General features: G+C 38.4%; 1 protein-coding gene across 1 annotated transcript; it reads left to right on the forward strand.

Moving 5' to 3' along the window:
* LOC109845570 lies at window positions 4,959-22,388 on the forward strand. Its single transcript, XM_020414836.1, has 6 exons — window positions 4,959-5,136; window positions 7,304-7,423; window positions 12,976-13,084; window positions 21,468-21,532; window positions 21,622-21,708; window positions 21,808-22,388. The coding sequence occupies exons 2-6, from the start codon at window positions 7,313-7,315 to the stop codon at window positions 22,054-22,056; spliced, it is 621 nt and encodes a 206-aa protein (XP_020270425.1). The 5' UTR covers window positions 4,959-5,136; window positions 7,304-7,312; the 3' UTR covers window positions 22,057-22,388.

A 26,999-nucleotide genomic window follows, 5' to 3' on the forward strand; every position in this document is an offset into this window, starting at 1 on the left:
TGGGTGGCCGCGAAATGACAACTGTCGGCCACCTCTGGGTGGCCGCGAAATGACAACTGTCGGCCACCTCTGGGTGGCCGCGAAATGACAACTGTCGGCCACCTCTGGGTGGCCGCGAAATGACAACTGTCGGCCACCTCTGGGTGGCCGCGAAATGACAACTGTCGGCCACCTCTGGGTGGCCGCGAAATGACAACTGTCGGCCACCTCTGGGTGGCCGCGAAATGACAACTGTCGGCCACCTCTGGGTGGCCGCGAAATGACAACTGTCGGCCACCTCTGGGTGGCCGCGAAATGACAACTGTCGGCCACCTCTGGGTGGCCGCGAAATGACAACTGTCGGCCACCTCTGGGTGGCCGCGAAATGACAACTGTCGGCCACCTCTGGGTGGCCGCGAAATGACAACTGTCGGCCACCTCTGGGTGGCCGCGAAATGACAACTGTCGGCCACCTCTGGGTGGCCGCGAAATGACAACTGTCGGCCACCTCTGGGTGGCCGCGAAATGACAACTGTCGGCCACCTCTGGGTGGCCGCGAAATGACAACTGTCGGCCACCTCTGGGTGGCCGCGAAATGACAACTGTCGGCCACCTCTGGGTGGCCGCGAAATGACAACTGTCGGCCACCTCTGGGTGGCCGCGAAATGACAACTGTCGGCCACCTCTGGGTGGCCGCGAAATGACAACTGTCGGCCACCTCTGGGTGGCCGCGAAATGACAACTGTCGGCCACCTCTGGGTGGCCGCGAAATGACAACTGTCGGCCACCTCTGGGTGGCCGCGAAATGACAACTGTCGGCCACCTCTGGGTGGCCGCGAAATGACAACTGTCGGCCACCTCTGGGTGGCCGCGAAATGACAACTGTCGGCCACCTCTGGGTGGCCGCGAAATGACAACTGTCGGCCACCTCTGGGTGGCCGCGAAATGACAACTGTCGGCCACCTCTGGGTGGCCGCGAAATGACAACTGTCGGCCACCTCTGGGTGGCCGCGAAATGACAACTGTCGGCCACCTCTGGGTGGCCGCGAAATGACAACTGTCGGCCACCTCTGGGTGGCCGCGAAATGACAACTGTCGGCCACCTCTGGGTGGCCGCGAAATGACAACTGTCGGCCACCTCTGGGTGGCCGCGAAATGACAACTGTCGGCCACCTCTGGGTGGCCGCGAAATGACAACTGTCGGCCACCTCTGGGTGGCCGCGAAATGACAACTGTCGGCCACCTCTGGGTGGCCGCGAAATGACAACTGTCGGCCACCTCTGGGTGGCCGCGAAATGACAACTGTCGGCCACCTCTGGGTGGCCGCGAAATGACAACTGTCGGCCACCTCTGGGTGGCCGCGAAATGACAACTGTCGGCCACCTCTGGGTGGCCGCGAAATGACAACTGTCGGCCACCTCTGGGTGGCCGCGAAATGACAACTGTCGGCCACCTCTGGGTGGCCGCGAAATGACAACTGTCGGCCACCTCTGGGTGGCCGCGAAATGACAACTGTCGGCCACCTCTGGGTGGCCGCGAAATGACAACTGTCGGCCACCTCTGGGTGGCCGCGAAATGACAACTGTCGGCCACCTCTGGGTGGCCGCGAAATGACAACTGTCGGCCACCTCTGGGTGGCCGCGAAATGACAACTGTCGGCCACCTCTGGGTGGCCGCGAAATGACAACTGTCGGCCACCTCTGGGTGGCCGCGAAATGACAACTGTCGGCCACCTCTGGGTGGCCGCGAAATGACAACTGTCGGCCACCTCTGGGTGGCCGCGAAATGACAACTGTCGGCCACCTCTGGGTGGCCGCGAAATGACAACTGTCGGCCACCTCTGGGTGGCCGCGAAATGACAACTGTCGGCCACCTCTGGGTGGCCGCGAAATGACAACTGTCGGCCACCTCTGGGTGGCCGCGAAATGACAACTGTCGGCCACCTCTGGGTGGCCGCGAAATGACAACTGTCGGCCACCTCTGGGTGGCCGCGAAATGACAACTGTCGGCCACCTCTGGGTGGCCGCGAAATGACAACTGTCGGCCACCTCTGGGTGGCCGCGAAATGACAACTGTCGGCCACCTCTGGGTGGCCGCGAAATGACAACTGTCGGCCACCTCTGGGTGGCCGCGAAATGACAACTGTCGGCCACCTCTGGGTGGCCGCGAAATGACAACTGTCGGCCACCTCTGGGTGGCCGCGAAATGACAACTGTCGGCCACCTCTGGGTGGCCGCGAAATGACAACTGTCGGCCACCTCTGGGTGGCCGCGAAATGACAACTGTCGGCCACCTCTGGGTGGCCGCGAAATGACAACTGTCGGCCACCTCTGGGTGGCCGCGAAATGACAACTGTCGGCCACCTCTGGGTGGCCGCGAAATGACAACTGTCGGCCACCTCTGGGTGGCCGCGAAATGACAACTGTCGGCCACCTCTGGGTGGCCGCGAAATGACAACTGTCGGCCACCTCTGGGTGGCCGCGAAATGACAACTGTCGGCCACCTCTGGGTGGCCGCGAAATGACAACTGTCGGCCACCTCTGGGTGGCCGCGAAATGACAACTGTCGGCCACCTCTGGGTGGCCGCGAAATGACAACTGTCGGCCACCTCTGGGTGGCCGCGAAATGACAACTGTCGGCCACCTCTGGGTGGCCGCGAAATGACAACTGTCGGCCACCTCTGGGTGGCCGCGAAATGACAACTGTCGGCCACCTCTGGGTGGCCGCGAAATGACAACTGTCGGCCACCTCTGGGTGGCCGCGAAATGACAACTGTCGGCCACCTCTGGGTGGCCGCGAAATGACAACTGTCGGCCACCTCTGGGTGGCCGCGAAATGACAACTGTCGGCCACCTCTGGGTGGCCGCGAAATGACAACTGTCGGCCACCTCTGGGTGGCCGCGAAATGACAACTGTCGGCCACCTCTGGGTGGCCGCGAAATGACAACTGTCGGCCACCTCTGGGTGGCCGCGAAATGACAACTGTCGGCCACCTCTGGGTGGCCGCGAAATGACAACTGTCGGCCACCTCTGGGTGGCCGCGAAATGACAACTGTCGGCCACCTCTGGGTGGCCGCGAAATGACAACTGTCGGCCACCTCTGGGTGGCCGCGAAATGACAACTGTCGGCCACCTCTGGGTGGCCGCGAAATGACAACTGTCGGCCACCTCTGGGTGGCCGCGAAATGACAACTGTCGGCCACCTCTGGGTGGCCGCGAAATGACAACTGTCGGCCACCTCTGGGTGGCCGCGAAATGACAACTGTCGGCCACCTCTGGGTGGCCGCGAAATGACAACTGTCGGCCACCTCTGGGTGGCCGCGAAATGACAACTGTCGGCCACCTCTGGGTGGCCGCGAAATGACAACTGTCGGCCACCTCTGGGTGGCCGCGAAATGACAACTGTCGGCCACCTCTGGGTGGCCGCGAAATGACAACTGTCGGCCACCTCTGGGTGGCCGCGAAATGACAACTGTCGGCCACCTCTGGGTGGCCGCGAAATGACAACTGTCGGCCACCTCTGGGTGGCCGCGAAATGACAACTGTCGGCCACCTCTGGGTGGCCGCGAAATGACAACTGTCGGCCACCTCTGGGTGGCCGCGAAATGACAACTGTCGGCCACCTCTGGGTGGCCGCGAAATGACAACTGTCGGCCACCTCTGGGTGGCCGCGAAATGACAACTGTCGGCCACCTCTGGGTGGCCGCGAAATGACAACTGTCGGCCACCTCTGGGTGGCCGCGAAATGACAACTGTCGGCCACCTCTGGGTGGCCGCGAAATGACAACTGTCGGCCACCTCTGGGTGGCCGCGAAATGACAACTGTCGGCCACCTCTGGGTGGCCGCGAAATGACAACTGTCGGCCACCTCTGGGTGGCCGCGAAATGACAACTGTCGGCCACCTCTGGGTGGCCGCGAAATGACAACTGTCGGCCACCTCTGGGTGGCCGCGAAATGACAACTGTCGGCCACCTCTGGGTGGCCGCGAAATGACAACTGTCGGCCACCTCTGGGTGGCCGCGAAATGACAACTGTCGGCCACCTCTGGGTGTTGTGGTTTTTGCCGTTTTTTCCGGTCTCGTGATTCGGTTGATTTAGATCCCGATTTGGCAGTAAATCTGATTCCTGATTTGGCAGTAAATCTGGATCCTGATTAGGCAGTAAATCTGATTCCTGATTTGGCAGTAAATCTGGATCCTGATTAGGCAGTAAATCTGATTCCTGATTTGGCAGTAAATCTGGATCCTGATTAGGCAGTAAATCTGATTCCTGATTTGGCAGTAAATCTGGATCCTGATTAGGCAGTAAATCCGATTCCTGATTTGGCAGTAAATCTGGATCCTGATTAGGCAGTAAATCCGCTTCTGAGTTCGAGTCCGAAACTGATCTTGATTCGATCGTGATTCGTCCGAGTTTGTCCTTGGTTGGATCACTCGTTGACTCTTTAACACTTGGCTTGATTCCAAATGCGAACGGATGTATTCCGTTGCTTGCGTGCGATTCGTCGATCTCGTCGCCTCGTTGGTTCGTCGGTTTGTGCCGAGCTGTGCTAAGGGACCTATAAGCAATTTTATATGCCTACAGGGGCGTGACAACATTAAAAATTCAGTGTTTAAAAAAACGGCTTAGGAGGACGGTCGCCTAGGCTACCGGGGCCTTCACGTGCCTATTTTGGCCTGAGCGGCCAATCTAGGAGTTTTGGTTAGCCTAGGCAGCGCATAGGCTATGCCTACGGCTGAGTGGCCAGCTTAGTCGAGCCGCCTAGCTTTTAGAGAGAGAGAGAAGCATTAGAGCCCAATTGACCCAAACCCGCAGCCCATATGCAAACGTAGGAGAAAAAAGGTGGGTTTTTCAACTAAACCCAACCCGACCCGCTACCCTAATTCCTAAACCCGCAGCTCAAACCCTCTTTCCTCTCGCCCACCTCTCTCCCCCCGAATCCCTCTCCTTATCTCCCTAAACCCGATCGCCGACCTATCTCCGCGCGCCGCCTGGCCAGCCGCTAAACTCACCTCGACGATCTCCTGCTCTATTCATCTTTCTCGCCGGCTCCTCGACTCCTCCAAGCACACTTCCTCCACCTCTGATTCCTAACCTTATCTCAGCTGCCCTCCGTACCTCCAAGCACACTTCCTCCACCTTCGACCAAGCCCAAGGTGACAAATTTCTCTCTTTTTTTATTCGTAATTTCTTCTCTAATTTCTACTATATTCCTGATTATTAGGTTGTTTATAGTTCGATGTTCTCTTATAATTGTTTAACAGTGAACTATTAGTTATAACTTTGCTTGAGTGTTATATTATTAATCTAATTGAGAACAAAAGCCATTGAAGTGTTATACTAAATAAAGTAACACTAACAATAAAGATAGTTATTAACATATTGTTATGAAATTAAATTGAGTTAAATTAGTTAATAACAATAGCTTATTAGCATTGATCTTGCTCGCTGTCACTGTTATTTATTTTTTATTTTTTTACTTTGTTGTTTAATAGTGACTAATGAAGTTTCATTGTTTGCTCATTAGAGTGAGTTTGTTAATAGTTTTACTTTGTTGATGTGCTCTTCATTGTTTGTGGTCTTTATGACACTATTTTGGCTATTTTTATTAATTATTATAATTAAATAATAAAAAAGGAAAAGGCCTGGGCTTAGGTCTAGGCTTCTTGGCGCCACCTAGGCTTACGGCTAGGCCCTAGCTAGGCCCTAGGTGCTAGGCCTGCGGTCAACGCTTGGTCCACCTACCGCTTTTTGTAACATTGGGAAGATTTCAGAAAACCCCCTCAAGTAATCCCCAAAGTCAAATAACCTCCCCAAACATTTTAACTTGTCAATTCACCTCCCTTTTTTCTTCTTTTTAGTAAGTTCGCGCTAACAAATTACTAACAGTTAATTGCAAACATTTAATGAGTATTTTGCCCCTTGATTAATTGCACCAGAATTACTGAATGCTGAGTTAATTGCAAACATTTTTTCTCTTCTAATAATCTCTGATAAACTCCAAAAGTATCAAAGCAGAGATTCTTATCCCCAGCGACTTCTTCGAACAGACTTAATTAAGTGCTCGTGTGTGAAAGACGCCTAAGCTTGATGGTGACTTATGCTAGGACACTTGCACAACGAACAAGTCCTTGATTCTTTAATTTGCACATGCGTATCTCATCTTTTTTCGAGTATTTTAAGCATCTTTGATGTTCAGGACTCACATAATTTCAAAAACCTAGATAATATATGTCCTCAGGACCAATGACTTGCACTAATGCACATTATTCTTGTGTCTAATCAGCTAAAGTGGGAAAAAAAATGTTCGCTAAAACCTCTGTGAACAATTATGCTCAATGGAGAAATGCCTATTTACTTGCATCCTCTTTGTTACAACGTCCCAACTAACTGCTATTTTATTCTTACATTTGTGATCACCATCTCCCCAGTTTTAGACCATCTTATCACTGGTCAGTTTAAAGTTTGCTCTTGTAAAGAGAAGAAAAGGGTACTTTTGTCAATGAAATATATTTTCTCTATCCGACATAAGGGAAGTATGGATCTGATTACAAGTTGAAATTGTAGAGAGGCGAATTGATGAGTTAGAAAATTTGGGGAGGTTAGTTGACTTTATTGATTAGTTGAGGAGGGTTTTCTGAAATTAACCCTCCTAAAAATAGCAAGCCCTAAGCCCAAGCCAACTTCTTCTTCTTCCCATGTCTCTTCTTGAGCCACCGCCTGCTCTCTCATAGTTGTTCCCCACAGCAAACCCACCGCCAGCCAGCCCTGCCCTCAATTTGCTATTTCTTGACACTTTTCTGTTCTTTAATTGAAATGTGGTATTTTTTATTGATGTATCAAGCAAGGGAAGGAAAAAAATCCTAACACTCTTTTAAGTTTTGGAGACGATATTGATCTGTTTCCTTCCCTCAGGTATAAAACTCATCAATCTCTCCATTCAATTCAATTGTTTATTTCTTCAAGTTATCTATGCATCTTGTATGTTCATCTCCTGCGTATTGGTTTTATTTGTTGTTCGCCATTTCCCTTTCTATATCAACTAAAACCCTGGTTTAGCTAAAACCCTAAACCATAATTTCGTCCCTCAATGTGCTTATTACTTCATTTCCCTTTTCTCGAACTAGGCTTCAGCAGATATCGCATTTAGAACTAAAATTACGAAATAAAACCTAATCATGTGGCGTTTTATCGTGGTTTTCATTATTTCTTCTTAGATTATTTGTTAATCGTATGCAACTAGCAGCTTAACATTTTCTTTATCAAACTGAGCTGAAGTATATTTGAGAAATTGTCTTCCCTGATGTGATTTCTCTTGGTCAGGGAATAAATATGAAGAAAATCACAATGCCAGATTCCGCACCTGAAGTTATACACGATCCTTCTAATTTTTGCCATAGCTCTCGCCCTGGAGCATCAGCTATTGGAAGGAGTAATTTCAAGGTATCATGATGTGGCTTGAATTCCTTTCTTTATATAGCTAAAGGTCAATACAGTTCCTTCCCTTGCATCTGATGTTAGCAATAGAGCAAATCTGTCTAGCCTGTGACCTCTTGATACTCTAAAAATATTGTTAGTATGTTTGGGACTTAACATGCTCATTTCCTAGTAGCTTATATTTGTTTATAGTTTCAATGGAATAGCTCTGCTAGAAGATCTTAAATTTCAGCTGAACACAAGAAGTAGATATTATGCAGTCACCATGTCATTGGAGGACCTAGATATTTAAGGGATCCTCAATGTTAGAAACTTAGAAATAATTAGCTTCAGGTTAGTTTGAACTTTGAACATCTATCAGCTGAATAGCATCATGATTTGAACCAACAACATTCACCACTTAGATTATTTTTTAATTAAAAATAAAAATTGAATAACCACGTATCAGTTTTTCGTACTAATCTTTAATCTATAATCAATTCTAGGCTTGATTTTGTGGCTTAGTTTAACTTTCTTGTTCTTATTCCAGATCTTGGAAGCTGATTAGTTGGTTGGTTGTTCTATCTTCACCACTTCTCCCTACCTGTTCATTGTACATATCCCTCCATCAGATTTTTTTTTTGATTCATTGAGATTAATGGACGATGAGATTAATGGGATGTGATAAAGGCTGGGTTTAGATTGGTTGCATGAAGATAATAAAGCGTGACCTATGAAACCCCTATATGTATCTTTTTGGCTAGTCTCTCTAAATCTGGTAGCAATTACGGTGATTATTGTTGGCTTTAATGTTACATTACACGCTGGGCGTTTTTAGGCGTCAGACTTGGCGCCCAGCGCTTAGTCGCCTATGCGGACGCGTAAGCGGTTTCTGAGCGTTTTTTTTTCTTTCTTCATTTAAGTCGTGGTCGATGAGGTTTTGCTGAAGGTCGGAGGAGGTAGTGGAGGTGTTCATATTTGGAGGTTAATGGAGTTTGGAGCACGTGTAGGCTACCATACATAAAATCACAATCAAGGCCTACAGGGTGTAATCCACGTGAGCAGACAATGCTCCCCTAAACGCTCGTAAAATCTAGGTGGACAGCCTAAATACCGCCTAGACGCTAGGCGCTAGTTAGGCGGCCTAGGTACCGCCTAGGCCTAGGTGTACGCCTAAGCAGACTAGGCGTAGGTTTTTTAAAACAGTGGTTGGCTTTCATAGTTAGAATGTAATTAGATTGTCAACTATAACATTCTTTCCAGTAGACTTCAATTTTGAATTAGAATGGACATGCTATTTTATCCAGAGCATATCACCATTTCTATGTAATACGTCTGTGTAGGTTCTGTATAATCTTCAATCGTGCACATTGTTTTGATACCAAGGTATGCAAAGGTTGCCCATAGTTTTCTGACACAAAAGCATTGGTCACAGTCAGTGTTATCGAGGCGCAAAGCGCAATGCCGGGCGCAAAGGTCCCTTACGCGCACCATGCGCAAAGCGCACAACGAGGCGCGCGCCTCACTAATTGAGGCGCATAACTCAAACTAATATTTGCCAACATCATAAGACAAAAACATATAAGCAACATATTAGTTACCTACATCCAAAATTATGAGAATATCAACTTAAATCATCAAATTATGCTAACTGAATTTTTAAAGTAATAAAAAAGATACAAGAAACATGTATTTAAATCATCAAATTAAGTGATTAACAATTATGAGCATATGTTTATAAATTGTCACATAAAAGACTAAGAAATATAATGCATATGTTTATAAATTGTCACATAAAAGACTAAGAAATATAATTAACAAACATGACTGTTCATAATTTTCTAATTAGTATTCTTAATTGATATTTGCTACTTAGCATGAAAAGATAAAGAATGAATTTTTAAAGTAATAAAAAAAGATACAAGAAACATGTATTTAAATCATCAAATTAAGTGATTAACAATTATGAGCATATGTTTATAAATTGTCACATAAAAGACTAAGAAATATAATTAACAAACATGACTGTTCATAATTTTCTAGTTAGTATTCTTAATTGATATTTGCTACTTAGCATGAAAAGATAAAGAATGAATGTAACAATTACATATTTACATGTTTATAATTTGCTAGTTAGCATGCTAATTAGAGAATGAAGTTACAATTAGCAAACAAGTATACTAAATTACTAATTATTGTTTTCTTTTTATAGGTTAAACATGAAAAGATGAAAATAGATTAGCAACTAGTAAGAAAGAGTATATTACATGATATAAATATGTAATTATGTAAATTATTAAAAAAATTAGAAGAAAGAGTATGTTACATAACGCAGGTGTGAGGCGCACGTGAGGCGCGCGCGAGGCGCGAGCGAGGCGCAAGTGAGGCGCACGCGAGGCGCGCGCCTCGCTGCGTGCAGCGCCCCGCCTCGCGTGCGGGGCGCATTTCTCCCAGGCCGAAGCGCCCCGTGCCCGGGGCGCGCCCGAGGCGCGCGCCTCAATAAGCCTGGTCACAGTAACCTAATATATGCATTTAACCATTTTTTTATTTCTTGTTTCAAGAAAATGAATTTTGATTTGCACTAACAAAGAGCATGAGAAAAAGATATGTTCCCGACCTTGTGGATTTGTTTGCACCAGTTACTTTTTGTTACTGCCTGTTTTACGGTTTTGTAACCAAAAGCGCTGCTTAAGCGACCACTTACGCTTTTTGTGCCCTTAGCCACTTCCCCTTAGAAAAACCCCATCTAAAAGCAGATGCGACACAGAAAGCAGCTCAAACCTAGGGAGCACGGACACGCATAACATGAAGCCGTGTCGTGTCGTGTCCGTGTCGGATACACGTGTCGAACACACATATCCTATGTATTTTTTAGGATTTTCCTCGTGTCGGCGTGTCGGATGGCCGTGTCGGATCCGTGTCCGTGCTACATAGGCTCAAACAAGTCCACTAAGGGGTTGTTTGGTTTGCTGTAAAAATAACTTGCAACAAATGTTGCAAGTTGCAGCAACAAATGTTGCATGCAACATTTTCTGCAAGAAATCAACTTCAAATTCACCGTTTGGATGTTTGCAATTATATTCTAGGAAATGTATCTTTGATGCATATTTAGTGTTTTGGTTGAAAATAATTAGTGGAAAGGGGAAGCCCACTCATCCATCAGCTCCTCTCGTAGATGCGGTGCGGTTTTACAAAGCATCTAAGCATAGTTCACTCGCGTTGATCAATTAAGAGTTTTGTCGCAACTCCTTAAGTTTACATGTGTTGGTATCAATAATGGATTTTTTTTTTCTAGATAATCACTAATAGCTATATTTATCAATCCATAGAATGATTCGGGTTTCAATGTATTAAAATTATACGAATTTTTTTGTCCCCCACTTGTAATGTTGATCCATAAATATATGAGTAGAAATATTTGGAAGAAAAAGGGATATTTAGCTGCAATAAAAGCTTTTTCTTTACCAAAGTCGGTTTCCACCAGATATTCAAAAAGTTTTTTTGTGCGACAAACAAATAAGAAAATCTAGGAATAATAGGAATATCTGTAGATAGAAGAACTTATTGTCATTCTTGTTGATTTGTGTGATTCATTCGAATATAATAATTGAATCTAACATATTTTTGTTGTGTGATATCTGTAGTCTGATAAAACTTGAATAATTGGCATCAATATAAGCTTCTTTTTTATTCTGATAATGATGTTCACTTTTTCTACTATTTTTATTATTAAAAGGGCCTTAGTGGTGATCAAGCCATAGATTTCTAGCAGTATTGCCTCCATTATTAATTTTCTCTCTTTTTGCTCTGTGTGTGTGCAAATCCATGTTAGTTGCGAGTATTATCACGTTTGTGTTATTTGTATGTCTGTTAATGCTAAGTAAAACTCTCGTAATTGGCCGGTTCCTATAATAATTCCTAAATCACAAATTTCCACAAGAACCACTCGTATCTCAACCATTTATTTCTTCTTTTGTTCTTGAAGAAATTTATTTTTTGATTCATAGTGATTGAGGCTTGCTTATTTTTATAATACAAAAATATAAACCTCAAGTCTCACCATAACTTCAGAGTTTTGTTGTAGTGGTTAAGAGGTATTTAATTTAAGATGGTATCAGAGCAACCCAGGTTGAAATCCTACCGGCCGCAAATTTAAAATAAATTTTCTAAAAATTGACACTCCTGCGGAAGTCCAAGTTCCAGCCCATAGAAAGGGTGCTCAACATGCGGGGGGCATTTTAGAATACAAAAATATAATCCTCAACTCTCACCATAACTCCGGAGTTTTGGTCTAATGGTTAGAGGGACTAAATTTAAGACTCATATTATCTGGTGTTGAGTCTATGAGTTTGTTGAATATTGGGAATGAAGTCAAAGTCTAGTAAGTTTGAGCTTCTCAATAATTTAAACCTGCATCCTGACCAAAGCATTTACAGATGCATGTTTTTATATCATTGTTGAACGGAGCATTAAATTGATTTTTGTCCGTCATTATCCAATAAATGAAGTACCCATGCTTCATCACTGGGTTTAAAAGTTTTGTATTGTTATCATTGATTATTTAATGTTTTGCACTGTTATCAATGATTAGAAAATAGATGGATATTTTTTCAAAGGTTTATATATAATTTATTTAATATTTATTTGCATGTAGGAGAGATTTTGAGGGTGGTGTATGGCTTGAGTTTAATGTTGAGAACATTGCTTGAACACGAAAAGATAATTAAGAGGGATGTCATCTATTAATATGAGCTTTTCTAAAGTAACAACATTTGAAGTTAAAGGATCCTGCTCCATTAGTTATGGATGGGTGGGCGTAATGAGTTTTGAGAATATCCACAAAGTCATGAGGACGTGAATAGAACATCCAATTGGAATATGGGTGGGTGTAATGAGTTTTGAGAATATCCACAAAGTCATGAGGACGTGAAGAGAACATCCAATGGAATCCTCCAAGAGTTCAACATTATTGTAGTATATGCAATTTGTTCAAGATGACAACAGAAGAGGCTCCTAGTTATCATGTTGCTTACCTTTTATTAATCGATTGAAAATTGGAATACAAATTTCTGTACAGCTAGCAGAGGTACTCTTCCCGTTCTAATAGTTCCATGTGCAACAAATTCGATGATGAACTAGGACATACAATGTTTGCTATATTAGTAGATCGATGCAGTTCTATTGTATTTTGACAAACAATTAACCTATCTCCTAAATGCACCTTGTGGACATTAGTTTGAGCTGCTACCATATGGACTTGTAGTGTGTGCGCGCATTTGGATGTGTATGTATCCATGTGTGTCTATACGTATGTACTTGTGTGTACTATGTATGTATGTGTGCATGCATTCATGCATGCATGCATGTGTGTATGTATGTATGTATATATGTGTACTTGATAAGGTGGGTTTTCACCATTCCTAATATGGAAGATGTCCTTCTCAATATTGGTTGTTGCATGCTTCATAACCCTCTATCTTTCTCATAGATATATGTTCATCTCCCACACTTTTTAATTCAAGTGGGTTAGTTTGGGGTACAAAATTAATATGTATCTAATGATTTCTTTTTTCTTGCAGTCTACAGATTTATCTGGCAAAACATTATCTAGAGAATTTGCAAATCAACAGGACAATGAGAATGAAGAACAAGATATAAACAAGTTATTGAAGGATATTCAGTACTTAGGTAATATGTTCTATAAATGACCTTTTTAAGTCTCGAGCATGCGTTTTATTACCTGTTGTATTATAACATTTGTAGAACTTTTTTGCTATCGTTCCAGATATATAATCTAACTTCACAGAGAAATCATTGTCCTCTCTTGTTGATTCTTAGCTAGTGAAATTAGCTAGATAGTCATAAATATGTTCACAAAAATGTAAATCATCTACTTCATCAACAATAAGCCTGTTATATAGGAAACAACTTGAATTATAATTAACAGATTTCTCAATAAATGTGAGTCTTCACTATGCTTTCTACTATGTGAACTTGCAGTACTTCCTATTTGTGAACTTTTTTAGCACAAAAAAATTACTCGCAATACAAATGCAATTTTAAGATTTTGATTGAATACAGTTATAATTGGTTCATATATGCGCCTGTCCCAAACAATGAAGGAAAAAAAACTCTAACTAAATCTATCCTCTAATCAAATCTGATCATAATTACTTATGCAAATTAGTAGCAGTTAAAAAAAAAGATATACACAGAACACACTTGCAATTTTAAGATTTTTATTGAGTACATTTATAATTGCTTTATACATGTTCCTGTCCAAACAACAAATAAAAAAACCCTAACTAAATTTATCCTCTAATCAAATATGATCTTAATCACTTATGCAAAATAGTAGAAGTCAATAAAAAGTTATATAGCTTTAACCGTGAGCTTGTTTGACAACTTGGTCAAACCGGATCATAATCCATTTTTGCTTGTTTCGTAACCACTTTTGAGTAGATTATTTTGGATTATACTACAATTTTTTTGCACTTCACCAAAAAATAAACTTGGATGCCTAGGTTATTTAATAAGCCACATTTTTGATCGAGTAAATGATCAAAAGGCCCATTGCTTTTCCAAATTCTTTTTCTTTCTTCTCTCTCCTCCCACTTTTAAGGATATTTTGGTCATTTTAACAAAAAGTTTATGTATTTTAGACCACTCCTTAAAAATTACACTTTTATTAAAAAGACAAAAGAGCTAATCTTTTTTGGGTGTAGGGGTTAGTTTCATATTTTTCCTTGTGCTTGCTAGGTGACACGTTAGAGCATGAATGTGCAAATTTGGAGGATCCAATGAAGTTTTTCATGTGGGATTTAGTGGAATAATAAAGTTTAGGGGGTTGTGTGCAACACCCCGAATGTTTAGAGGGTTTAGAGGAATAAAAAAAGTTCAGGTTAGAGTTTAGTGCTACCTTTAGAGGGTCGCATGAGTTGGTTCTCAAATGGTTAATAGAACAATGATACAATAAACAATTAAACACTAAAGTTGTCTTTTCAACTTAGCTACAGACAACATGACACACCATATGGTTAAACTACACGCATTCATCAAGAATAAATTAATGCAATATATTACTAACTTGTACAATCTAGAATTAAAAACTTAGGTTAGACTTTAGTGAAACACTCCCCAAAGTTTAGAGAGATTCAACATTAGATTTACTGGCTTTAGTAGATAGTTAAATGTGTTTGCCTCTATTTGAATGTGGTATCTTAAATGAATTTCTAACCATAAAGGCTTGACACTATTTGACTCAAGGTTTTAAATATCGGCCGACATGTCCGACATGTCGGTTTGAGGGCTTGAGCGACACGACATGAGCGTTTTCAACTCGTATATCGGTTTTCAGGGTCAAATCGGAAATATCGGGGCCATATCGACCGATTTTTCAGCTTTAAAAAATCAGCTGATATGACCCTTTTTTTTAGATCTATTTTTCGTTATCGGATTTGGATTTAGTAATAAAAATTCAAACCCGTTTGACCTGTTCTTATGTTTAAGGGTTTTTTATAAACCCGATAGAAAGAAAAGAAAAAAAATTAGGGCTGTAGTGGACTTGGGAACCCATCACTCCTTTTGTGAACGATGACGTCCTTTCCCCACCTCAATCTCAGCCCCCCATCGTCCATCTCCTGTTACGCCCAAAATCCGAACCTCAATCGAACCCAAGGGTGACAGGGTATTCCGTCATCGGGATAAAGGGAAGAGGGTGGTCGGTGACTCATCCGAAGGATCCCGAGCAGACGAAGAAGAAGAGCCCCGACACTGCCTCCCTGCAACGTTGGAATCCACCCATCGTCGGTGTCGCCTCTAGAATTTATAAAGTATGCTTATATTGAATTTAGAAATGCTTAGATTATATTTAGGATATGATATTATACATATAAGCACCACCCGATATGGCAATCCGATATTTAGTCCATGTCCCCCGATTTTCGCTATCCGATATGGATTTCAGTCGTCCGACATGAACCCGACATCCGACATTTAAAACCTTGATTTGACTTTAATGTTTAAACTTTGAGGTTTTTGTCGATTATTGGTTGGTTGTTGTTAGGTTAACCACATATTTGAACTTTTCTTAAATTTTCTTTTTTATGCTAACCATACTAGAAGCATTTGGATGAAGAAAGCATTGATTATAATAACATCAATCAATTTGTAACTTATAGTAGAAGCGTGTTTCTAAAAGTTCCCTAGGTACCCACTTTGGTACCCATGGCGCCTTAATCTCATGTAGGTTGTTGCTTCTAAACAGTTAAAACACTTATGCGAGTTTGCTTAAGCGACCCACTCTAGTTAAAAAAAAAGAAGTTTTATGCGCTTTAGTAAAAGCCCAAACTCATTAGCTATAAACCCAAACTCAAGAATCCATTTTGCATAAAACACTCAGTTTGATTTCCTCCCTCTATACTGCCATAAATTGAAGAAGCAAATCCAACTTAGTAATTGTCAATGCCTTGGATTTTATGTCTGGTCTCGCTTTGCTGAGCTTTCTTCATGCAAACTCCCTATCCGGGCTGTTTTCTCATAGCACACTCCGGTCTATCTGAGTTCGAGTTCTAGCCTATCAAAACACGGTTTTGTTATGCGTGTAGTCTAGGACCCCTTAACAATTAATCAAATTAAGTGTTGATTAATCGGATTATGCGGAATAATGTGTTTTTGAATTTTTTTAATACATACTAGCATTACTACAAGTGCAAATGCACGTGCAATGGACACCAAACTTATTTATCCTAAGCTCTATTTAAAAGATTTAATTGCGTTAAAGTGCCATAAATTTTCGTTGTGTTTTTAAGTTCTTAATTAATATGAAGTTTAGATTTCCTCAAAAATGCTCAAAAGTTTTCAAGATGTAGTTTTAAAAATATAATAATAATAGTGTTATTATAAATCTGAGACTTAGGAGTGAAGTGTATGAGAATATTACTGTCCACTTATTTCGAGTGTTTCTATTTAAAATAAAAAAATATGCTTCAAATTTGTCATAGTCATTTTTTAATTGTTATGCTTAGCACTTGCATATATAATACTTCCCGTTTTTAGAAAAGAAGCGTTTATTTATATTTATGTCTCTTATTACTATTTTATATTTAGATCACTTACACGATATAATATCGTGAATAATTAATTATCCTCATATCATGATTTAGAAGGTTCTAGAGATAGCATTGAAAAGAGGGAAAGGAGGAAAATCTCTCTTGTAAAATTACAAATTTACCCGTCCAACTATACAACAGAAAATTGTATATGTCCTCCATTTCTCTAAACTTTTCACTACCCTCACATTATATACTAGTGTAGAGTTATTACTTATCTGTTAAAATATGTACAATTCATGAGATAGAAAGTATCTTAAGAAAATACCAACAAACATGCTATTGAACATTCAATACCTAGTTAACTACTTAATTTCTAATCCGTACATCAAACTAACTAGATACTCAAATAGTAGTCATTAAATTAAACATATTTAAAAATTTTAATCCGTAAACTAACTAGATACTCAAATAGTTGTTAAATTAAACATATTTAAACTAAAACTTAAAGTTCATAAACTAAAACTAAATCATCTAGTTATCTTCATCATCCTCATAATGAGTGAGAGGAGATAGAGATGGAGAGGGTAGTATTTGGGAAAAGATAAAGGTTTTCTTTTTTTACGTTTTAGTTATTTGGATCAGGTTTGGGTGGTAAACAACAACCCGCAACCAAAGTTAAAACAAATCGCCAACATAAACAAATTATGCAGGCGCTAACTTAAATATCGACCGATTAAGCGGATGTCTATATAAGCAAGCACATAACTAATATCCTGCACGTTTTTATCCTGCTTTCGCTTAAGCATTAAGTGGTCGCTTAAACCTTTTCAGCAGAAAACTAGCCTTTGTCAAAGCCTTAGATTTCTCAAAATATAGCTTTCGTCAAAGCAGCTTAAACACGCTGTTGTAGTTGAAAAAATAAAGAAGTTATTTTGTGTTATGAGGAAACCCAAACTAGATATCCCTTTTTGAATAAAACACCAAAATTGGTTTCCTTCCATTTTTGGCAATCAAAAAAGAAAAAGTGTCAACCCAAACATCGTCAAAGCCCAAGAAATCTTGAAGTTTAATATCTCGTCATTGAGCATCCTCCACTACAAGCTCAAACCAGCCATATCATCACGAAGTAGAGCAGCCTCCACAGCCCTCCAAACCCTAGCCTTAATTGAAGCCCTAGATTTCTTGAAGCCTTAGCCTTCTAGAAGCCTTTGCCTTCATCAAAGTTAGTAACTGCCACGCTATAGGGTTTTGTTGAACCTTGGCCAATGCAGTTGCCTTTCAAATCTTTTTGCTGCAATCAAGTAGGGTTGATTTGATTTTTCCCCTCTCATTTTCTCTTTGTCCCCCCTCTTTGTTTGCGGGAACTTTATGTTTCACCTCCATCTCTTCTTTTTTTCTTATTTTTGGCTAAGTTATACAAATTAATTCAACGAGAATAAAAAATTAGACATTGTTTGATGGTCGATCTAGGGTTTGGTATTTCTTGAAAAAAAGTTGCATACATGGCTAGGTGTTATGCGCCATCTAGTGTTAAGAAGTGTCAATCATCTTTTGTAACATTAAGTGCAAGTACCTATATTATTTAGATTTAGTTGCGCGAATGAATATTTTTATTTTCATTGAAGTATTTATAGACCCTTTAAATTTTGGTGTCCAGCTAATTTTGTTTGGTTGAATATATCTGGATTAAAGACAACTTGTAAACACAATACAAATGTACTAACAAAATCTAAATTCCTTAAATATGAGAAAATCATGTATTTAGTATCTATCTTCATTATCTTCTCCTCTCAAGATCCAATAAATCCATTTTTCCACACACTGCCTAAGTTTGTCTAACATTAAATCTCTTTGACGACTTGTCCCTATTGCTTTCTCCTTCGATCTATCATCCTCTGCGATGAGCTCAAACCTAATCATGAATAACAACCACCGATCCACCAAGGATACATCCTTTGACTTTGCCATAAGTCCATCAACTTTTCCGCTGTCTTTCATCACTATCAATTGCATCTTAGACATCGTTGATCCTCATTTATGCAGATAAGATCTTAATCAATGACTTGAAGACAATCAAATCTATTTTTAAAACTTTACCGGCAAAATTGTTCAGCCCGTGTTCTTTTTTTTTCTCTTCAGTATTCTTTTCTTTTTGAACTTTTTGCTAGAGTAGTATATGTACTGTAAAGAGGGAAACTTGTATTTTATCTTTCTGCGACGTCTAAACCCTATAATTTTACAATTGGTGACAAAGTTATCTTAAAGGACAAAAGATTCACAATAATTTGAGCGTTTTCAGTAAATCAAAATGATTACAAATATTCTTCAAAATACTACATACAACTTAGAAAATTTATACTACTAAAATTACAACTCAAACCCTTTGAGGTTGCAATTTTCAATTAAGTTACGTCTCATATCATGCTGAAAAAATATGTTAATGTTCTATCAAATAACTACATTAGTAAATTTCTACTTTTAAGTATGACGATTTGGACAATGAAGTACATATTAGTCTATTTTTTTACATAGTGTGAGTTGCTTATGAGATATTGACCTCAATAGTACATCTATAGCATATTGGAGGATTTTTGCTGAAGATCAGACCATTGAAAGAAAGAAAATCTACATTAAAGAAGTTAATATTTGTGCGCTAGTCTAACTCATGGCAATGACATGTGGGTTTTTTTAAACGGGACTTGGTGTTTTAAAGGCGATGCACCTTAAGAGCTTAAGCGCTCAAGCGAGACAATCTTCTTTCTAACTTAGCGCTTTGCGTTTTGCTAAGCGATGAAGCTTACTGAGGTGAACGCCTTTTGTTGCCCTTAGGAGCTGTCCTTAGCACCTCATGACCTTGCCTTGGCCTCTTAGGCGTGGCATTTGCCTAAGGCATGTGATGCAAAACACATGATATTTGTCTCTGTTTTAAAATTTTGAGGGTGTAGAAGGTGTTCAATAAAGTAAAGTTTTTGTTATTGAATTTATATTTTTTTTCTTAGTTGATTTTTTTGCCTTTTTGTTGTAATGTACTTTATTACCTATATCATTTGGTCGACATGCTACAAAGTTGAACCCTAAAGTTTGAAGTTTGCTGCTTAATAATCTATTTTAGCAATATTGGTTAATATTACTATTTAGTATTTGTTGCTTATTACTTTATTTATAGATTGTTTATAAATTATTAGATCCGTGAACTTTGAAAATTTGGCATTGATTAATTTGTGGTGTTGCTATTTATTGATATTTGCATATCATTTATAATGTTTATGAATGTTTTGAATATTTATCGTCTTGGTTCACTCAGGCAATCACCTTTTTTATGGCCTTTCACCTCAGGCAACAATGGACCTCATTGTCTTAACCTTGCATTTTGCTTTTAAAACACCATAGGACGGCCTGATTGTTGAGTTGGGCTATCATGAATAATAAAAATAAAATGGGCTGGGTTGAATTATTTTCAAACCTATAGTTGGGCTGAACTGGAATTTTCTGAGAAAAAATTGTAACTATTACGTAAGGTGGGCCGGTTCAAGAATGGGTCGGGCCTAGTTCTTTATCCATAGGTTAGAGCAAAACCTAGCCCGCCCCACGGTGCGGGTATATCATGGGCTGGGTTAGGCTCGACCCACTGTGGGTTGGGTCAGGTCTCGAGCCAAGGCAGGCGAGGCTGGTTTGACTTGCTATTTGAATCGGCCCACGCACACCCATATTGAAAATGTCAACGTCAAATATCGGAAAAGAAAAATTGGGACGGGAATTATACATCTTTATTTTCTTCTCCTCTTGTCCTCAACCGAACCTAATAATCCATCTTTACACACCTTCTTTGATTGCTCGACATCCTTATCGAAAATGTCAATGTAAAATATCGCAAAAAAAGGGGAGAGAATTATCCGTCTTTGTTTTCTTCTCTTGTCCTCAACCGAACCTGATAATCCATCTTCACACACCTTTGATTGCTCGACATCAGATCTCTTTGGTGATGGGACCGTGCTTCTGCCATTTGCTTCCTGTCTTCTTGTCCTCTAGCTGAAGAGCTCTGATAAGGGTCTCCAACTATGCTCTATGACGAGTTTGGCCATCGTACAAGTCTGAAGACTTACCAATTAAAAGCAATGTTATAGAAAGCGCTAGGTGCGTAGTCTCTACCAAGGAGGATCTTTTTTTAATTTTAAATTATGATAATTTATGATAAATGCTCTAAACTCATGAAAGAATGCAGAAAAATCTATAGATTTATAATACTCAATAAGCTAGCATAATACTACACACCGGCACACATAAAGTATCTGGAATATAGAAGTCTCAAGTTCCAAAATATCAACAAAGGAACAATTCCTGCTTTGCAAATACCATCAACCAACTACAAATTATAGTTTATTAGTTTAACTCACTACTTAAATAAATAAGTGACTAATTTCTAAAGTCAGTTTACTTAGGTGGTTTAACTCCATTTTTTCCTCCTAGGCTTCACCACCTGTGCCTACTAAATGAACCCTTTCCTAGTATGCACCCCCAACTCATCAAAGACCTTAGCTTGTTACTCCATGTCAAGATATAATACCATATCTAGAAAACCATCCTCGCCTTTCTAAAGTTTTTCACCACATTATTGCTGTGGAATTAGTAAGGATTGCGGAGCTAAGAGACCATATGGAAGGGTAAAACAGTCAATTCTTAGACTCAGCTTTTGTAATATCAATCACTGGATTGAAGTACTTCCTCTTCTTCAAAGCAACTTTGTTCTCCTTCATGGGTCTATACTTACTCTCAACCACCCTCAACAATTTTAAATGGATCGCAAAACCACTGATCAATATAAAGTCACCAACTGATATGGTATGTTGGTTACTTTATCCTTGTGTCAAATATTCTTCTAATTGATTGGCAATAAAGATGTTTTAGCAGAAAGAGTTAATCAATATGTTGTGTAGCTAGATGTAGGAATATTTTGACTCTAATTGATGGTTATTTACTTCAAATTGTTTTATCTAATAATTTCATTGTTTCACATATAGGCTGCTCGACTTGGAAAGAGCGGAAGAAGCTGGAAAACGAGAGAGTGGTAGCCTTGGGCGGGAAGGTAATTTCTGCTGAGACCATTGCTTTACACACTATTTATCAACCAAACTGCAAATATTTCTACACTTATTGAAGATTTTCCATTAACAGGCACCTAAAATGCATCGGGTGCCTCTAAGTGTAGGAAAGGTGCAGTTTAAAAACCAAAAGAAAAGAAAGGAGAAAAGAATTGAAGAGGTGAGAATAATTTTCATGGACTTCTGTGCATTCTGTGCATGCCTTCACTATGCTTTAAAAAATGCCAGATTTTGTAATTTTTTTCAAACCTTTCCTCAGGAGCAAATTCTCGGAATATTTATGAAACAATCTAGTAGTCATAAAGTAGAGAAGCGCAAAGCAGAGGACAGAGTTCTGAAGGCAAGCGAGGGGCACTTCAGCAGAGGTGTACTGAATGTTAAACATCTTTTAGAACGCAAAAAGCCAGGAAGCAATGATCCTTCACCTCGAATGCATGGAAAGGTGAAGAAGAAGGGCAAAGGTAAAGCAAAAGGTAAAGGGAAGGGCAGGCGGAAGAGGAACAAATAACTCATTCTGGCACATTTAATTTTGCAGTCAAACTTTGCTTCATTGCATCAGATGTAAGTTTGAGTTTTATGACTTTATTAAGAACATCCTCTCACATTGAAGGATGCTTTTATCATTAAATTAGAAAGGAGCAATGCCGATTCACTGTATGAGAATTGAACTTTTGAAGTGAATTAGGCAAAAATATGTGTTTTATGATATTCTTTTTTTTAATTAGAAAGTCTAACCTTGTTATGTAATTGAGTTTTAACTCGTATATGTAATATTCCTTGTCTTATTCAAGTAGCGAATCAGATCAGACAACCAATTCAGGTACAGGCACAATTTTTGAATTCGTAAATCTGCATCATTGTGGTTATCTATAGATTTTTCGATCTTCCATAATTGATGAATGCTTGAAGGATTAAGGGAAAGAAAAGTTGGACGATGGTTATGTTTTTGATGTTTAAATTGGTTATTAAACATGAAATAGAACCATCATATGTTTATGAGCTTGGGAGTTCTCTGCTTGTTTCATCTCGTCAGAATTAACTATTGTCTTTTTATAGCTTAAGCATGTATGATAGTTCATCTTGTTCGTGCATTGGTGAAGTTAGAAGCGTTGTGATGTTGTTGTTATGTTCTCCCTATTATTGAGAAAAGAAAATATTTTATTGACTTTTGTAAAAGAGGTTTCTCTCTAGAGTTAGAGAGTGCGCTATCATCTCAAGATGTTGAGAATGATAAAAGGTTGAAGTCCAGTGCACGCAGTTGGGTGATTGACGAGGTTCTAGTCTGTTTGGCTTCTGGCGGTAGTTCATAATAGTGGATTTGAAATATCTTAGCTTCGGTGCTAGGTAGGTGGATGTACCCTGGTTCATAGGTAAGCCATCTCTCTGTGGTTTGATTATTGTCCATCTATTTTACTTTACTATGTGTTGCTTTGGTTGTTCTATCTATTTTACTTTACTATGTGCTGCTTTGGTAGTTCTATTGAACCTTTTTAAGATAGCTCGGTAGGATGTCCTTATCTCGTTTCTGAGTACTTGTGATTTTGCATTGCTCTGGTAGTTCTGTTGGACCTTTTTAAGATAGTTCTTTATGATGACCTTATCTCGTTTCTGAGTGCTTGTGATTTTGCATTGTTTCGTATGCTTCTGTTTATCTATGTGCTGAGCATTCCATTGGAAGTTTCATTGAATTTTCAATCTTTATTTCTATGCATCTGTACTTGTATTTTACATAAACTTTGCATTTAGTTTTTATTTGCACCATTCATCCTCTAGGGTCATACCTTTTAAAATAAAATTAATATTTAAATTAAGTTGAAAGGAAATGAAGGTCTAAAAAGAAAAATACTAGGGGAAAAAGAGAAAATAGAAAAAAAAATGACAAAATAAGTCGCAAAGAGAATAACTAAGGAATAGTCAACCCTCCTTTATATATTATGAGCAAGGTTATGAATATAGGATATCAAGGAAATATCGGGTGCTCAAAATTCATATTGGATTGCGGATATCGCGGAAATATCGAGAATATGTTGTAAATATCAGAATTATAAAACAGATGTTTACATATATAGTATAATATATTAAAATATAATCTTAATATACTTAATGAAATCTAAGTACAAAATGTAAATAATATATGTTTAGGATCACTAATCAACGTTATAAAATAAATAAAAGTACACATCGACATTGCTACATGTCATCAATTTTTTTAGGTCAAAATATCATTTGATATAATGGGGAAACATGATATCTTGCCCAGAAATTGCCAAACATAGTATATTGTTTTGTGACAAATCATATAAAAGGATATATTAGCCAATATATGGGCTAATATATCGGCTACATTGGGAATATAACGTCCAAAATAGGCAAAATACGATAAATGATATTTAGAGACCATATTAGTTACGTCAAGTCCTGTAAAAGAATATATCGAGGTATATATCGGGCCATGTCGGGGATATTTAAAACAATGATTATGAGAAATTGGTGGTACTCCTAAAAGACACAAAACAACGAGACATAAGTGCATAAAATAATGCCATGTGTCATATGTTATTTTAATAATAAATTAGAATTATGATATGATTTGACTTTATATTCTATCCATGATTAGAATCTTCATCAAATTAAATCTTTCTACAATTAGAAAGTTCTAATTATAGTCAGATATTTGGTAGTCCTAAGCAAACCATACTTATCCATAATTAAGAAAAAAAATCTAATAATCGCATTTTTAATTCTCATCTCTTTTATATATAAATGAGGGATTGGTTTATAATTAGCTTTATATCTCAAATAATTGGCACATGACTCTCCTTAATTTTTAAAAGATAAATTTCACTGAACTCCCAATAAGTTTAATTGTTTGACACTAAGACAACAAATTTTTTTAAAGCAAAGATAAGTTTAGGAATTTTAGAAGACCACCAAAATATTTTGAATTTTTGCACTTAATCTCATAAAGGCATTACCATATAATTTTACACTGACAAGTATTATCCCCCACGACAATTATATATCCTTCAAATTATTCCTATTTGCAGTTTAATGTATAAAATTATAAAAAACTTTAAAAAAATACAAAAATTATAAATAGCACTCTTAAAAATATGAAACTACAAATAACCCATTGAGCCATGTCGGGAATATTTAAAACAATGATTATGAGAAATTGGTGGTACTCCTAAAAGACACAAAACAACGAGACCTAAGTGCATAAAATAATGCCATGTGTAATATGTTATTTTAATATTAAATTAGAATTATTATATGATTGACTTTATATTCTATCCATGATTAGAATCTTCATCAAATTAAATCTTTCTACAATTAGAAAGTTCTAATTATAGTCAGATATTTGGTAGTCCTAAGCAAACCATACTTATCCATAATTAAGAAAAAAATCTAATAATCGCATTTTTAATTCTCATCTCTTTTATATATAAATGAGGGATTGGTTTATAATTAGCTTTATATCTCAAATAATTGGCACATGACTCTCCTTAATTTTTAAAAGATAAATTTCACTGAACTCCCAATAAGTTTAATTGTTTGACACTAAGACAACAAATTTTTTTAAAGCAAAGATAAGTTTAGGAATTTTAGAAGACCACCAAAATATTTTGAATTTTTGCACTTAATCTCATAAAGGCATTACCATATAATTTTACACTGACAAGTATTATCCCCCACGACAATTATATATCCTTCAAATTATTCCTATTTGCAGTTTAATGTATAAAATTATAAAAAACTTTAAAAAAAAATACAAAAATTATAAATAGCACTCTTAAAAATATGAAACTACAAATAACCCATTGAGCCATGTCGGGAATATTTAAAACAATGATTATGAGAAATTGGTGGTACTCCTAAAAGACACAAAACAACGAGACCTAAGTGCATAAAATAATGCCATGTGTAATATGTTATTTTAATATTAAATTAGAATTATTATATGATTGACTTTATATTCTATCCATGATTAGAATCTTCATCAAATTAAATCTTTCTACAATTAGAAAGTTCTAATTATAGTCAGATATTTGGTAGTCCTAAGCAAACCATACTTATCCATAATTAAGAAAAAAATCTAATAATCGCATTTTTAATTCTCATCTCTTTTATATATAAATGAGGGATTGGTTTATAATTAGCTTTATATCTCAAATAATTGGCACATGACTCTCCTTAATTTTTAAAAGATAAATTTCACTGAACTCCCAATAAGTTTAATTGTTTGACACTAAGACAACAAATTTTTTTAAAGCAAAGATAAGTTTAGGAATTTTAGAAGACCACCAAAATATTTTGAATTTTTGCACTTAATCTCATAAAGGCATTACCATATAATTTTACACTGACAAGTATTATCCCCCACGACAATTATATATCCTTCAAATTATTCCTATTTGCAGTTTAATGTATAAAATTATAAAAAACTTTAAAAAAAAATACAAAAATTATAAATAGCACTCTTAAAAATATGAAACTACAAATAACCCATTGAGCCATGTCGGGAATATTTAAAACAATGATTATGAGAAATTGGTGGTACTCCTAAAAGACACAAAACAACGAGACCTAAGTGCATAAAATAATGCCATGTGTAATATGTTATTTTAATATTAAATTAGAATTATTATATGATTGACTTTATATTCTATCCATGATTAGAATCTTCATCAAATTAAATCTTTCTACAATTAGAAAGTTCTAATTATAGTCAGATATTTGGTAGTCCTAAGCAAACCATACTTATCCATAATTAAGAAAAAAATCTAATAATCGCATTTTTAATTCTCATCTCTTTTATATATAAATGAGGGATTGGTTTATAATTAGCTTTATATCTCAAATAATTGGCACATGACTCTCCTTAATTTTTAAAAGATAAATTTCACTGAACTCCCAATAAGTTTAATTGTTTGACACTAAGACAACAAATTTTTTTAAAGCAAAGATAAGTTTAGGAATTTTAGAAGACCACCAAAATATTTTGAATTTTTGCACTTAATCTCATAAAGGCATTACCATATAATTTTACACTGACAAGTATTATCCCCCACGACAATTATATATCCTTCAAATTATTCCTATTTGCAGTTTAATGTATAAAATTATAAAAAACTTTAAAAAAAAATACAAAAATTATAAATAGCACTCTTAAAAATATGAAACTACAAATAACCCATTGAGCCATGTCGGGAATATTTAAAACAATGATTATGAGAAATTGGTGGTACTCCTAAAAGACACAAAACAACGAGACCTAAGTGCATAAAATAATGCCATGTGTAATATGTTATTTTAATATTAAATTAGAATTATTATATGATTGACTTTATATTCTATCCATGATTAGAATCTTCATCAAATTAAATCTTTCTACAATTAGAAAGTTCTAATTATAGTCAGATATTTGGTAGTCCTAAGCAAACCATACTT

This window comes from Asparagus officinalis, chromosome 6, assembly GCF_001876935.1.
Source record: "Asparagus officinalis chromosome 6, Aspof.V1, whole genome shotgun sequence".
Classification (NCBI taxonomy): domain Eukaryota; kingdom Viridiplantae; phylum Streptophyta; class Magnoliopsida; order Asparagales; family Asparagaceae; genus Asparagus; species Asparagus officinalis.